The sequence below is a fragment of the Colobus angolensis genome, unplaced genomic scaffold (genome assembly GCF_000951035.1).
Source record: "Colobus angolensis palliatus isolate OR3802 unplaced genomic scaffold, Cang.pa_1.0 Scaffold41, whole genome shotgun sequence".
Taxonomy (NCBI): domain Eukaryota; kingdom Metazoa; phylum Chordata; class Mammalia; order Primates; family Cercopithecidae; genus Colobus; species Colobus angolensis.
This window is the reverse complement of record NW_012117488.1, coordinates 5658759-5675424: the sequence shown is the minus strand read 5'-3', so window position 1 is coordinate 5675424 and position 16666 is coordinate 5658759. Positions and strand designations below refer to the sequence as shown.

At 34.9% G+C, this 16666-nt stretch overlaps 1 protein-coding gene across 1 annotated transcript in view; it reads right to left on the bottom strand.

Moving 5' to 3' along the window:
* Positions 1 to 16666, bottom strand: part of COL24A1 (collagen, type XXIV, alpha 1) — a 395043-nt gene that overhangs the window by 136399 nt on the left and 241978 nt on the right. The window contains exons 29-32 of the mRNA XM_011956095.1: positions 14578 to 14631; positions 14252 to 14296; positions 14089 to 14133; positions 7739 to 7792 (exon numbers count right to left, since the gene is read on the bottom strand). Coding sequence (XP_011811485.1) covers positions 7739 to 7792; positions 14089 to 14133; positions 14252 to 14296; positions 14578 to 14631 — 198 coding nt within the window. The remainder of the gene's footprint in view (positions 1 to 7738; positions 7793 to 14088; positions 14134 to 14251; positions 14297 to 14577; positions 14632 to 16666) is intronic.

Genomic DNA, 16666 nt, shown 5'->3' with positions numbered 1-16666 from the left:
TGTCTGGTTTTGTTATTAGGGTAATGCTCATGTAATGGCCTCACGTAGTGGCCTCACATAATTAGGAAATATTCTGTTGTTTCTATTTTCTGGAACAGCTTGTACATAACTGATATCATTTGTTCTTTAAATGTTTAGTTGAATTCACCAATGAGATAACCTGAGACCAGTGCTTTCTGTTTTAGAGGGTTATTAGTGATTGATTCTATTTCTTCATCAATACAAGTTGATGAAGATATTGATTGAAATCAAATCAAATCAAGTCAAATCAAACCTATTCAGGTTATCCTTTTCCGTTTATATGAGTTTTGGTAAAATATGTCTTTTAAGGAATTGGTCTATTTCATTTAAGTTACCAAATTTGTGGAAATATTGGGAGGCCAAGGCAGGCCAATCACAAGGTCAGAAGTTTGAGATCAGCCTGACCAACCTGGTGAAACCCCATTTCTACTAAAAATATTTTAAAAAGTTAGCCAGGCATGGTGGCACGCACCTGTAATCCCAGCTACTCAGGAGGCTGAGGAAGGAGAATCGCTTGAACCCGGGAGGCGGAGGTTGCAGTGAGCTGAGATCACACCACTAGCCTGGGTGACAGAGTGAGACTTGGTCTCAAAAAACAAAAAAAAAATTGTGAAAATAGAATTGCTCATAATATCCATTTATTATCATTTTGATGCTAATGATATCAGTAGTGATGGCCTCTCTTTCACTTCTGATATTAGTAATTTGTATTTTCTCTTTTTTTTCCCCTTGGTTAGCCTGGCCTGAGGTTGATTAATTTTGGTTGCATTGATGTTCTCTATTGTTTTCCTGTTTTCAATTTCACTGATTTCTGCTGATTTTCATTACTTATTTTCTTCTGCTTAGTTTGTATTTAATTTGCTTTTCTTTTATAGTTTCCTAGGATGAAAGCTTAGATTACTAATCTTAAATATTTCTTCTTTCCTCGTATTTTGATTCAGTGCTATAAATTTCCCTCTAGGCACTGCATCTCAAGAATTTTGACAAACTATATTTTCATTTAGTTCAAAATACTTTTAAATTATTCCTGAAACTCCTTTTTTGACCAATAAGTTATTAAAAGTATATTATTTAATCTCCAAATATTTTGGAAATCTCCAGTCATTTTCTGTTACTATAGTCTGAGAGCAAACGTTGTATGATGTCTGGTCTTTTAAATTTGTTAAGGTGTTTTATGGCCCAGAATTTGGTCTCTCTTGGTGAATGTTGCATGTCAGTTTGTGAAGACTGTGTATTCTACTGTTGTTGGATAACATATTTTATAAATGTAAATTAGACCTAGCTGACTTACGGTACTCTCTGTTGACTAATTTTCTGCCTACTAGGTCTCTTAATTACTGATAGAGGGGTGTTATTGTCTCCAACTATAATAATAGAGTCATCTATTTTTCCTTGAAAATTATCTCAGCATTTGCTTCATGTATTTTGATGCTCCGTTGTCAGGTGAATTAAGTATTGTTATGCCATCTTGGAGAAATGATCCTGCTATCATTGTGCCGTGTCTCTCTTTACCCCGATAATTTTCCTTGTTCTGAAGACTGCTTTCTCTGACATATAAACATTTCCAGCTTTCTTTTGATGAACGTTAGCATGGTATACTTTCCTTCATATTTCAAACGGATTTCCTGAAGAAAACATACAATTGGGTCTTGCTTTCATATTCACTTTGGCAATCTCTTAAGTGGTATACTTAGACCATTGACATTTAAGTGACTATGATATCATTGAGCTGGTATATACCATAGTTGTTAGTTTTCATTTGTTGCCTTTATTCTTTATTGCTTCTTCTTCTTTGGTCTTTTTCTTTTTTATGTTTTTGGCTTCTCATTTTATTTTTTATTTTTATGTTTATTTCATTTTTGAGATGGAGTCTCGCTCTGTCACCCAGGCTGGAGTGTAGTGGCATGATCTTGGCACACTGCAAACTCTGCCTCCCGGGTTCAAGTGATTCTCCCACTTCAGCCTCCTGAGTAGCTGGGACTACAGGTGCGTCCCACCATGTCCAGCTAATTTTTGCATTGTTTTGGTAGAGACGGGGTTTTACCATGTTGTCCAGGTTTGTCTCAAACTCCTGACCACAAGCAATCTACCTGCCTTGGCATCCTAAAGTGCTAGGATTAAAGGCATGAGCCACCGTGCCCACTCTGGTCTCTCATTTTAATTAAGCATTTTATATGATTTCATTTTCTTTCCTGGGTTAGCATACAAATTATACTACTTTTAAAACTTTTTAAAGTGGATACCCTAGAGTTTGCAATACATATTTGCAATTAAACTAAGTCCATTTTCTTTCTTTTTAAAAAGACCCTACAGCACCTGGTATTCCTAGGCCATCTCCAATCCCAGTACTAACCAGTCCTGACCCCGTTTAGTATCCAAGATCAGATGAGATTAAGAACATTCAGGGTGCTATGGCCATTGATCTAGCCCATTTTCATGTAACAGTATACCACTTCATGAGTAGTGCCAGTACTTTATAACAATTCCTCCCTCTTGTTCCTTATAACATTTGACTTATCCATGAGATATAATACCAAATACTGTTGCTATTATTATTTTGTACAAATTGTCTGTTAGATCAATTAAGAATTATAAAAATATTTTATTTTACCTTCATTTATTCCTTCTCTAACACTCTTCTTTCCTAGATGAGTTTCTTACCTATGTCACTTTTCTTCTCTCTGAAGAACTTCTTTTAACATTACTTGCTGATCTGCTAGTGACAAATTCCTTAAATTTTTGTTTGAGAAATACTTTATTTCTCTTTTACTTTGAAATTCCCAGTTTCATAATTCCAAAATGTCTGCTATCCCTGAGTCTGTTTCTGCTTATTTGTCTCTGTAGACTGTTTCTGCCTTTTATCTTGCCTTATAAGTTTTTTTGAAAGCCAGACATGATATAAATGTAAATGAAACCAAGGTGAATAGGCCTTTAATGTGATATTTTATATTATCTGGCTGTGGGTTAGGCTGTGTTTACTGGTTGTTGTAGCTAGGTGTGTTTCAAAATGGTTACTATCCCTCTCCCTCTGCTGGAAGCAGGAGGGAATTCTCTGTTTGAAAGTGAGAACCTGTTAGGGCTCCGGAAGGACGTAAAACTCAGGAAAACGTAGGGGCCTCCCAAAGACTGGGCCCTCTCTGAGTTTTTTTAACACTCAAGCTGGTCTACACTGAGTCTCCAGTAATTTGCTAATTATAGTTTAAAGTGTCCCTACTATCCAGATGTGGGCTATGTATTTGCCTGTATGTCTCTCCATTTTGGGGGCAGTAGTTTGTCTTGTGACCTTAATTCTCTGACAGATCTAAGAAGAGTTGTTGACTTTCAGTGTGTCCATCTTTTTTCTTGTTTTGAAGTTGGGAGTGATGACTTCCAAATTCCTTACATTTCAGACCAGAAAACACATTAATTAATTAATTAGTTAATTTAGAGGCAGAGTCTTGCTCTGTCACCCAGGCTGGAGTGCACTGGCACGATCTAGGCTCACTGCACCCTCCGCCTCGCAGGTTCAAGTAATTCTCCTACCTCAGCTTCCTGAGTAGCTAGCTGGGATTACTGGCACCCACCACCATGTCTGGCTGATTTTTTTTTTTTTTTTTAAGTAGAAACGGGGTTTTATCATGTTGGCCAAGCTGGTCTCGAACTCCTGACCTCAAGTGATCCACTTGCTTTGGCCTCCCAAAGTGGTGGGTTTACAGGTGTGAGCCACTGTGCCCAACCCAGAAAACACTTTACTATTGTCAACCTAAATAACAAAGAGAAAGAGGCTCTCTAAAAGAAATAAGGTATTTATTTTGGAATAGAGCATTGTAGTGGGAATATGCATGCCGTAGTAAGCTATGTACATATTCAGGGAGATAAAGAAAGGGAATAGTTTGTAAAGGAAAAATGAGGATTATATAATTGTTTTGAAATGATTATCCTTGGCTATAAATATCAACAACAATGGTGACAGCAGTCCAAGGCTGGACAGGCTGTTGCTGGGCAGATGTCTTTTCAGAAGTATTTTTTGTATATGGATGAAAATGTTCTTTGGGCAAGGTTGTGATTTTTGCAATTTTTGGTGATAGTTTGTGTTATCAGGCATCTAAGAATAAGAACTCTGTATTTATGGCCTTCACCTCTATTTGTCAGATTTTTCTTTTATTTTCTTAACATCAGTGACTCCATTTTGATTCTGACAACTTTCACACTATGATTTTTGAATCCTTTTGGGGGGGGAGACTGGATTCAGCTAGAAGCCAAATTGTGCTCCACACACAATGAGATAGAGTCGCACTCTGTCACCCAGGTTGGAGTGCAGTGGTGTGATCTTGGCTCACTGCAGCCTTTGCCTCCTGGGTTAAAGCAATTCTGCCTCAGCCTCTCAAGTAGCTGGGACTACAGGTGTGTACCGCCACGTCTGGCTAATCTTTTGTATTTTTAGTAGAGGTGGGGTTTCACTATATTGGCCAGGCTGGTCTTGAACTCCTGACCTCAAGTGATCCATCCACCTCGACCTCCCAAAGTGCTGGGATTACAGGCATAAGCCACTGTGCTTGGCCCCCATGCAATGATTTTTAAAGAATCAAAAATGGCTGGTCGGATGCAGTGACTCACACCTGTAATGCCAACACTTTGGGAGGCAGAGGTGGGTGGTCACGAGGTCAGGAGATCAATACTATCCTGGCTAACACAGTGAAACCCCATCTCTACTAAAAATACGAAAAATTAGTGGGGCTTGGTGGCATGCACCTGTAGTCCCAGCTACTCAGAAGGCTGAGGCAACAGAATCAATGGAACCTGGGAGGCAGAGGTTGCAGTGAGCCAAGATTGCGCCATTGCACTCTAGCCTGGGTGACAGCGAGACTCTGTCTAAAAAGAAAAAAAATAAAGATAAAAATAAAAGGTTGCTAAATTTTAGATTACTTGTTTTTGTATTTTTCATTATATCTGTGATATATTAATAGATTTCTTAATAACAACTAACTTTTCCTTGATTGTAATTCTTCCTTTTACTTCACTGAGGTGGATAATTCTTTATATACACGGTTAAATTTTACTTAATTTTTTGTTCAGATTTTTACAATTATATTTGTAAGTGAAATTCATCTGCTGCTTTATTTTGGCTGTTCTCTTTGTCTGACTGAGATGCTGATATAGGTTACTCTTATCTTTTGTTTCCAAGACTGTTGCCACTCTAATGAGGAACTGAATGAAGTTTTATTATACACTTTTAGTTAACTTGAGAATTCTATTAACTATTTTTTGAGATAAGTGAAAATGACTTCTGGTATCTAAGAAAAAGTAGCTAGAAAATAATATTTTAAAATTTACAAGGGATATTATAAAGCAAGCTTATGAAGAGTTTAAATTTTAGAGTATAGCATTCCCCTTGTTCCCTCTTTAAAGGCAGTTTTCAGTAATTAAGAGATATTAACTATATTTATTTAGGTCAGGAGTTTTTTTTTCAACTTGTCTTCTGAAACGGAAGAATAAATGAACAAAATGATAAAAGAGAGAATGAACAAATGTCACCATTCTCCTCTTATTGAGGGCGATTGTGCAGGTTGTACACTACATAAACCAAGGGACATTATTTGTTACAAGGTTTGCGTTGATTAGACATTTTCTTTCTGTACATATGTGATTAAAATCTCCATCGGGGTCAGCAAATTTCTTTTTTTTCAAGGGCAAGACAGTAAGTACTTTAGGCTTGTGGGTCATGTGGTCTCTGTCAAAACTTTTAAACTTTGCTGTCATAGTATGAAAGCAGCCATACATATATAAGGGAATCGTCGTGGCTGTGTTTCAATAAAATTTGATATACAGAAGCATAACTGGACTGAGGGCTGTGGTTTACCTATCCTACTTTATGCCTACATACTTCTAAGGGAATCTATTATTATCATGAAGATGTTAAGATGGGTTATGGTTATAGCTGAAACTCCTAACTTACATATCTGATTTTCCTCTAGTAATACTCTTTCAGTTTCTTGTGCAGTTTCAACCTTTTCTGCCAGCGTTTTGTAAATGTTGTAGCTCTTTAAGCCTCAGCCTTAGATCTTTTCCTTTTCTCACTTCTATACTCTTTCTATAGGCAATTAATCCAATATTTTTAAACTTCAGTGCATTCCTCTACTCTGAATCCAACTGCCAACTTCATGTTTCTCAAAGACACCTCAAATTCAACAGTTAAACTGAATTTATAATCTTCCATTCTCAAACCTACTTTTCTGTGTTTTTTTTTTCTGTTTCAGTGATTATCATCAACTCTTTAATACAATAAGCCAGAAATTTAAGAATTATACTTCACATACGGAGTCTTTATTACCTATTGATTTTATCCCCTTTTGAATCATTCTCTCCACTTCATTTCTCTGCTCATAAAAAAGGTGCTGCCGATTTTTATCTGTATTATTGCAACAGCCAGCCATTCTTGGCTCCTTCCATTTTGTGATTTGACTGATATTTACAAAATAGATATCAGATAATAAACTAAATAATCTGATAATAAAGCTAGTCCCAGACCTTTAATAACATCCTTTGTTCTAAGGATAAAAATTAAAAATGTTGGCAATAGCCCTCATAAAGCTATGTGTGTTTTGCCGCCTGCCTCCTTTCTAACCCCATCTGGCACTTACTTATATATACCAGACATTATACCAGGAAAGGGGATTACAAAGATAAAATAAATGGTCTCTGATTTCAAGCAGGTTACAGACTTTTTGGGGGATACACTTAAGTAAATAATGTTAAAGAGAGTTGCATTATTTTAGGTCAGATAAACATCAGAATTGAAATGACAGGTTAAGATATACATAACAGGGAGAAAACCAAGAAGGATTTAGCTTAAAAAATCAACAATATATCTAAAATTCTTTATTTGGAAAGAACTATATATACTGTCAAATCTTTACTTACTGTTTTGAGAGCTTATATCATAGGTTAAATATATAAATGAGGAAAAAGTTATGATAAGAATAGCTCTTTGACTGTTAGAATTTTCCATTTGCTACTAACTAAATGAATTATACAAAAGCCACTTGTAAATCTTTGTGTCAACTGATGATAAAATCAATGCAGTTGTTTGAAAGACTATATTGTATTGTACATCTTAGAAGCACATTATAGCACATTACATCTGACATCATTAACCAGAAGAATGACTTCATTGGCAAAAAAGAATAAATTGTAAGAAAGTAGGTGTGACAGGTCTTTCCTTTTCACAACTTACCTTCCATGGAAACTCTGAAACCGTTTCATAATGATTTCATAAGTTTTTGTATTGATGTAAGTTTTTGTACTGTTGATGTAACTGCATTTCTGTCATGTTTGCACATTTTGGCCCATCAAAATGTTTGGCTTCTCTCTATATGGTCTTCTAATTATAGAAATTGCCTCATAAATGTGATTGTGCGTGTGTGGCAATGTAATATTATAAGAACAGCAAGCCATTCAGAAACAGAATTTCTGAGATTCAATAAAATAGAGTTTTCTTTGTTGAAAACGGAAATATGCTCAGATTTAACAGCTCCAGAAAAACAGCACCATATTTGACTATATGAAACCAGAAAGGCACTATAAACTATTATTTTTTATTCTATGTGATTTGTCTGTGGTGTCTGTGGTAAATGCTGCTTTCTAAAACATACCAGTCACAGCACAGCAGAGCAATAATGGAAATGTAAATGTACATTATGAGAAAAACACAATTAGAAAAGTATAAACATAAACTTACTGGCTCTCCTGGAAGTCCTCTGTCACCTGTACTTCCAGGCAATCCCCATAAACCCTGGACAAATAAAGGCAATACTTGTAGGAAAAGTGTTGTGTGAAGATGTTTTAGACAGTTTCCTTACCTTAGCTTTCCTATGGATTCTTCCACCCAACTTTTCTGTTTACTGCTATTTTTTTTTTTTTTTGCTTTTGTGGTAAATTTACTATTTTAACCATTTTTAAATGTAGTTATGTGGCATTGTGTACATTCACACTGCTGTGTAACCGTCACCAGAACTTTTTCGTCTTCCCAAACTGAAACTCTGTACCCATTAAATACTAACTTCCCATCACCCCTTTTTTCTATTCCCTGGCAACCACCATTCTATTTTCTGTCTCTATGAATTCGAATATCCTAAGTACCTCATATCAGTGAGATCATACAATATCTGCCTTTCTGTGACTGGCTTATTTTACCTAGCATAATGTCTTCAAGATTCATCCCTGTTGTAGCATGCGTGAAAACGTTCTGCTTTTTAAGGTTGGGTCCACTGTATGCATATCCCACATTTGGTTTATCTATTAGTCTATCAAAGAACATGAATTACTTTCAACTTTTGGCTATTGTGAATAATGTGGCTCTGAATATGGGTATACAAGTATCTGTATGAGTCCCTTTTTTCAATTATTTGGGTCTCTACCTAGAAGTGGAACTGATAGATCATATGGCTAATTCTCTGTTTAACTTCTTGACAAACCACCAAACTGTTTTCCACAGCAGTCCCCCTATTTTATATTTGTACTAGTAATGAACAAGGGTTCCAATTCCTCCACATCCTTGGCCACACATATTTTCTTTTTTTTTTTTTTATGACAGCATTATAATGTTTGTGAAATAGTATCCCATGGTGGTTTGATTTTCATTTCCCTAATGACGAGTGATGTTGAGCATCTTTTCATGTGCTTACTGGCCATTTGTATACCTTCTCGGGAGAAATGCCTGTTCAAGTCCTTTGCTCATTTTTCCATCAGGTTGTTTTTTTATTCTTGAGTTATAGGAGTTCTTTGTATCTACTCCCATTTTTATTTAATCCTCACTCCTATACTGTGACAAATAATTATCCAAAATTATTTTAAATCTGAATTTCTTTACAGTTTTAATATCCATATAAAGTTTCCTTTTTCAAAAAATAATAATGTCCTTGCAATGTGTTAATAAGTATGACTTATGTCTTTAAACCCTGGCAAGGCACAGGAGACTTGGAACCTAGGTAACCGGAAATAACCATATTGAACCTGTAACTTCCTTTTTTCCCCATCTTTACACTCTTTGTAGTACCATAAAAGAGTGTTTCAGATATGAAGTAGATAGAACACTAAACCAAATTCTGAGTCTTCTCTGACTCAGTCAAAGATTTATTGAGCATTTACTGTGTGCGAGGCACTGATGACCACTGACAATACATAACATGTTGACCCATTTGTAAGTTGCATCTTCTTTTTTTGCTTTATTTTATTTATTGATTGAGTTTTTTGAGATGGAGTCTCACTCTGTTGTCCATGCTGGAGTGCAGTGGCGTGATCTCGGCTCACTGCAAGTTCCCCATCCCAGGCTCACGCCATTCTCCTGCCTCAGCCTCCCGAGTAGCTGGGACTACAGGCACCCACCACCACGCCTGGCTAATGTTTTTATTTTGTATTTTTAGTAGAGATGGGGTTTCACCGTGTTAGCTAGGATGATTTCGATCTCCTGACCTCGTGATCCGCCCGCCTTGGCCTCCCAAAGTGCTGGGATTACAGGCGTGAGCCACTGTGCCCAGCCATAAGTTGCATCTTCTACATTACTGACCTTGGGAAAGGTGATAACTATACAGCTAATCACAAATACTATTTTACCTTAAAAAACTAAAAGGTATAAAAATATGACATTAAATTAGAAGTAAAGATATTCAAAGTTCTTAGCAACACACTGTCTTCTAAGTTATAATCTTTAACGCTATGTTCAGTTTTTCTGGCTAGGTAAAGGGAACCATGTAAAATTACGGACTCCCATCTAGTTGAGGCTCTGTTTCAGTCATGTAAATGATATGGTGCCTATTTACTCCAGGCTCCTTAATTAAGAGATAGGATCATTATAAGGAATCTCTCTGTGCCTAGTAGACCAACTGAAATATACAGAAAACTTCAGAACTTTAAATAATATCTGTCCAATTTTCTTTGTAAAGTATGTATAGACATAATATTAAGCTTATCATGTACTTTTAATGCTGTTGATACTGCATAAAAGCTCTTTTGCAAAGCCATGAAATAATTTAAGTGAACTCTGTTTTTATTGGGGAAAAAGCGGAAAAGCACAAGCTGGAATAAAATAAAAATTATCTTTAAGGTTTTTTAGAACTCCCTTCTCCATTACTTCAATCCAGTAACTGTGATAATGATGACCATAAGGATAACAATGGTTATTTTGGTTGTTATTTCTTAGAGCCTGTGCCAGGAACATAATAAATAACATTTGTTATACATTTGTTATAACTATAAAAAGATTTCCTATATCAAAGATGGGGAAACTGAAGCCCAGAGAAGTTAAGTAATTTGTACAAAGTCAAGACTGCTAGTAAGTGGCAAAGCCAATATATGACTTCCAATATGATTGATTCCAATAAAATATAATGATACATTATATGCAAGGGAATAATGATATATATATAACTGTGGACTACTTATCAGAAATACCGATGGCCAAAAGAAAATGGTAAGTTATCCTTACAGAGCTGAATAAAAACAAAAAAATCCCCCAAAAGACTCTGTCGACCTAAAATCTGATATCTGGTGAAACTGTACTTCAAAAGTAAAGGAGAAATAAAGACATTTCATAAACAAAAACTAAGAGAAATATGTACTAGCAGACTTTACTACAAGAAATATAAAGGATGTTCTATAGGTTACAGGGAACTGACACCATTTGGAAACACAAATCTTCAGAAAGGAATGAACAGCATCAGAAAAGGCAAATATGTGGGTAAATGATAAACATTATTTCCCCATTAAACATCTCTAAAGTATGTATTTCATTTACATTATGAAAACATTTTATTTATATTAAGGCAAAAATTATAACTTTGCAAATGTGTAGTTTAAAATATATGTAGATATAATACATAAAACTTTTTTATGCTATAATTATAATTATATAGAAATATAATTATAATTATGCTATAATTGCAGCATAAAAAAGTATTAGCAAATGGACCTATATTGTTGGCAAGTTTCTTACACCTGTGTTAAGTATTTACATAAAACGCTTATTTTGTGGCACTTCACAGAAGAAGTTTGCTGACCCTTGACCTAGAATAACCATGGAAAATTATAATGAGAAGAAATAGAGCTAAAAATGCAACAGACAGATTAAAATAGAATTCTCAAAATTATTCAATGCAAACAGAAGACATTGAACAATAACAACAAAAAGGAAACAAAGAAAAACAGATCATTAAATGGGAGACCCAAATTAACCATATCAATTAAGTATCAATAATTACATTAAATTGAAATTGAACAAATGCTCAAATTAAAAGGCAGAAATTGTCAGAATGAATAAAACTCAAGGTCTAACTATAAGATAAGATATTCACTTTAAATATCAAGACACAGATAGGTTGAAAGTAAATTAAGGAACAAGATATGCCATGTAAGCAGCAAGCATAAGAAACCTGGAGAAACTTTATATTAGTATTAATATCAGATGAGGTATACTTCACAACAAATAGTATTACCAGGAGTAAAAAGCATTACCAGAGATAAAGAAGAATATTTTTTAACAAAAAAAAGGGATCAGCTGATGAGGAAGATATAATAATTACAAATGTGAATAAACTTACAGTAGAATTTAAAAATACATAAAGCAAAATTGGAAATAATTAAAGGCAGAAATAGAGAAACATAAAAATTATAGTTGGGAGAATTTTTACACCCCTATCTCACAAACTGGTAGAATATTTAGATTTAAAAAAGTACTCAGTAATGTATGAGTTATGATAGTTTTTATATTATTTAGAGAACCTAAAATAGTGATGAGGCTTTAACACCTTATTAACACAGTGGATTGTGGTCTTTCTTCCTGATTTTCTTTTGAGTCAGATGTATGGGAGGCAAGTATTGTATAGGAAACAGTGTTGGTCCACAGACAAATACACTTTTACTAGTTATCTGGATTACCAGAGCACTATGTGTTGCCAGTTTTCATTTAATTCCTGGCTTAAAATTATGCAAACTTAGAGATGGAGAGGGCCTTAGAGCTCTTATCCTAACCATTTTTAAAAATTCATTTTAAAAATAAAGAATATGTATTTTTAGAGATGGGGGTCTCACTACATTGCTCTAGCTGGTCTCGAACTCCCAGGCTCAAGAGACCCTTCTTCCTCTGCCTCCGAAAGTGCTGTGATTACAGGCATGAGCCATCACGCCTAGCCCTAACCAATTTAAACACGGTTATATGGTTTCCAGGAGCATACACTAGGCCAAAGGTCAATCTGACCTCGAATTTAGTTTTCTAATATACAGCACTGCCTGTTTGTTGGTAGTGCATAAATGACTAGAGACACTAAGAAGGATCAAATGAATCTTTGGGGCTTGTTTGGCTTTTTTCAATTGATTGTTCCCAGCTTCTCCAAGATGTCAATTCAATCAAGGAGAAGGAGACAATGTAGGTATAGAGTCAAGTAAACCTCAATAACTATTGTAAATTCATATTTAATGTCCAACCTTGTCATGCACTAAGGTAACTTAATTCTTCCAGGAGACTATGTGACACGTTTGCCAGGGTAAGGTTTCAAATCAGGGTAAGGTTACAAAATGATTCTAGTATCTTTTATTTAATTGAGAAAGTCAAACATGAAATATTACATTTATACAAGCATACCTTGATGGGCTAAAAATGAAGGTAAAATTCTAGGGAAGGTCAAAAATAAGTGACCTATAATTTTACCTTCATTTTCAGTACATCAATGAATACAAAATGAATAAGTAATTTTATTTATCTGGGCCTCATTTCTTTTTAAATGAGAGGAATGAACTTGAGCTCCAAACTTTTCCACTCACTGCAATATATTGGCACTGTATAAAGTATAGCAAAGTAGTCAATCTATACAAACACCATTTATATCAATATAATAGAAACTCAGATGATAAATATTAAAACTCAAGTAACATTCTTTGAGGATAACGTTAATCAATAATACAATGCCACACACAAGTTCTTTCCCAGACATAGTCATTTATTTTCTGTCTTAGGTCTCTGGTATTTTAGGTTGGATCACTGTTAAATACAATGTTATTGTGGGAAACAGCGGGCAGGGGGCAGCAGATTTCAAAAAGGAACAAGCAAATGCAGTGACATTTACTATGTAAACAATTATTAATACTATAGCAGCTAAAATATTTTTATTCTATCCTTTTCTGTCTCCCGAGCTGCAATCTATTTATATTATCTATTTTTATAACTTTATATTATATATATGTGTATATAACAAATCAAAATGTCATCATTAAAAATTAAAATTCTGAATGAAAGTAAAAATATTCATATACCTAAGCTTATGTGCTCATATACATGTACTATTTTATGTGTCTATGTGTAAGTATGCATGTGTGGGTAAATCTTTATTTAACTTCTTTTTCCTCTTACTTAGTGATGATAACCACAGAACTTGTTGCCTTTCAGGAAAAAAATGTATAATTCTGGTAAGATTTTTGACAGTAGGAAAATAACGAGTATTATAAAATATTAACAACTCCTAAGAAGTGCCATGGGAAGGCATGATGACATACACAGCTCTACACTCCAAAGGGCTAAAAGGAATTCAAGTTTATTTAAAAGAAAACTAGGCAAGAGGCCCGAAAAAGGTTACTTATTATGTTAGCTTTATTAATGTCTCATTATATTTATATGTCATGCCATTTTATTTTGAAATGGGTTTTACAGTAAAACTAATTTATCTTCACTCTACTTATCATAGAGTGAAGTAAAAGTATCAGTTTATAACCACCAGTTACGGATAGGTACAACCCAGGCCCAGAATGGGTAAGCAACTTGCTTAAATAAAACAATGACCCAATGATTAAAGGAGAAAAAGAACTTACATTCTTTCAGTCCAACGTACTGAATACTAAACAATAGTTGTATCAGAGAATAAAGCAGATAAGGGTAATCAGTTCGTAATTTATACATATATCAAGATATCACATTGTATACTGCAAATATATGTAATTTTTATGTGTCAAAAAATCCCCCAAACATTGTTTGAGCAGCCCTTCTCCTCAAAAAATAGCAGATAAAAATTGTTCATTGCCTGATTTTTTTTTTTTATTACTTACTGGTTTCCCTTGAACTCCTCTTTCTCCAGGGTTTCCAGTCTTCCCCTACACGAGAAAGAAAATGCTTGAGTCAAGTAGTCCCCTCCAAAAAGATTAACCATACTAAGAAAAACAAAAAATACTTAAAATGTTCATCTTTAATGTGAAATGTTTTATTACTTACAATAAGACCATGAGGCCCTCTTTTTCCTTGATCTCCTTTTTCACCCTAACAAAGCATCAAAGCCAGGTGAGTTAGTAAGAATGTGAATTATCGTCTTATATATGCTAGCATATATTCACATACAAAAAGATAGTAAGTATACAGTTCAATATTGAAAAGTAAACATCTCTGTGTGTGTAGTAAAAACTTTTATGTGTTTCATACTTAGACAAAGAGAAAAGTTAGAATCATATTTTTGTAAGGAAATATGTTGTTTTTTAGACCAGCAGGACATACGGGCTTAATAAAATTTAACTGTATATGAAATGAGAAAAATCAGTGATTACCTTGGCGCCTTGTATACCTTGTTCCCCTAAGAGACCATCTGGTCCTCTTGGTCCCTAGAGGCGAAAAAATATCCTGTTGTTAATTTGAAATGTTCCCTTTTCTTTCTTTTTTTTTTTTTTTTTACTGTTATGTGTCCTCACAGATGAAGATGCTGTGCCCTTCTTTAGTTGACAAACTCCTTCTGCTTGATTTTATGCCTGACAACAGAAAATAATACAGCTGCATATATGGCTCAACCTCTCTGCATGGGAGAGTCAGCCCATGTTTTTAAGATTTAATGACAAATAGCAAGTCAAATGAGCACAAAAATAGCTAACTCAGTGGTTGAGGTGGTTATAATGTAGGTGTGTTATTTGGGTATTTCGTTCACTTTATAGTTTACTCAGCAGTCAACCAGGATTAATTCTTAATCAACTCTAAATCAAAAGTGGCTGGATTTGTTTCTCTAAACAGTCTCCTTAAGTTTAATATTTTAAGATGGTGCTCTTTTCACATTATTAGAAAATGATACCAATGCAGGAACAGAAAACCAAACACAGCATTTTCTCACTTGTAAGTGGGAGCTGAATGATGAGAACACATGGACACATGGTGAGAAACAACACACACTGGGGCCTGTCACGGGGCCTTGGGGGAGGCAGCGCATCAGGAGGAATAGCTAATGGATGCTGGGCTTAATACCTAAGTGATGGGATGATCTGTGCAGCAAACCACCATGTCACATGTTTACCTGTGCAACAAACCTGCACATCCTGCGCATGTGCCCCTGAACTTAAAATAAAAATTGAAGAAAAAAAAAGAAATAAAGTTTAGCTGGAATGAAAAAAAGAAAGAAAGAAAGAAAATGAGTGCTGACTGCATTATACCTGCTATGCAACTGCTTGCCAGAAATTACTGGGAGATGGCAGGAGCACAGAAAAGGTAGAGAAAATACTACTGAAAATATTCGTGTAAATTTGAAACTTCTCAGTGTTCATTCAATAATCAGTTTTAAAAAAGCCGTTGCAAAAGTCATTCTATAATAAGATGATAGAATACTCTTGTGTTAAATTATCACTTTCTTTGGAAGACCTTAAAGTCTTTGTTCAGGGACTTGATTCAATTCTACAGACTCTAACTGAATACCTGTGGAAAAGGAATTGTATTAACTGTTACGGCGATTTATAATTGAGAGAAAGTTTCTCTATTATACAAATATACAAAAGACAATAATGTATACATAGAGATAAGACATGCCAAGGACCAAAACAAGAATTCAAAGAAGGAGACAACCTTCACATTTGTAATTGGAATAAAGATATTTTTAGCAGGTGGAGGTCGAGTTCTCATAGACTTATTCCAAATAGAAGAAACTCTACATTGAGGGATAGTATGAGAAGAAAATACAGAGGCATGAAAAAAGATGCTCACAGAATAAAAACAGTTTGTTTGGTTAGGCTATTGATTACATGTTGACAAATATTAAGATGTAAGTGTGGAAAAGAAGACTAGGACTTATAAGGTGAAGGACTGAAGTTTACTTTTTAAATAATTTGGCAGAAAACTGATGCTGAAGATTTCTATACAGAACAGTGATACACATCTCCCAGGACAACATACAGATTTGAAGGAGTCCTTTAGGCTTCAGAATCTTCTCCTGTATCACATCTGAGATAAGCTTTGGTCTAGCTTTATATTATTAAAAGCTATTTACTATAATAGGACTCGCTTCTTGGGAACTCTTAGGGTAACTGCATTCCTTTATCCTCTGAGGCACATTCATGGATTTGGACAGAACACACACTTCATGGAGGATCTGTAGCTCCACTGATCCTGGTAAAGCCATAACTCTGGCCCTACAATTTCTAAGTCTATATTCAAGGTACTCCATAATCTATTCCCAACTTCCTTTCTGCTCTATTTTCCAGTGAAGGACTGAAAAACTGAACTACAGTCTTACTGTATAAGACCTTGAAGATCAAGTTGAGGAGCATGGACTTAATTTAATAGATCAGTATTTTTTAACATGTGTTATTCATTCAGCAGATGTATACTGAGTGCCTACTAAAAGCCAGGCATTGTTTTAGGTCCAGAGGACATGGTAGGGAG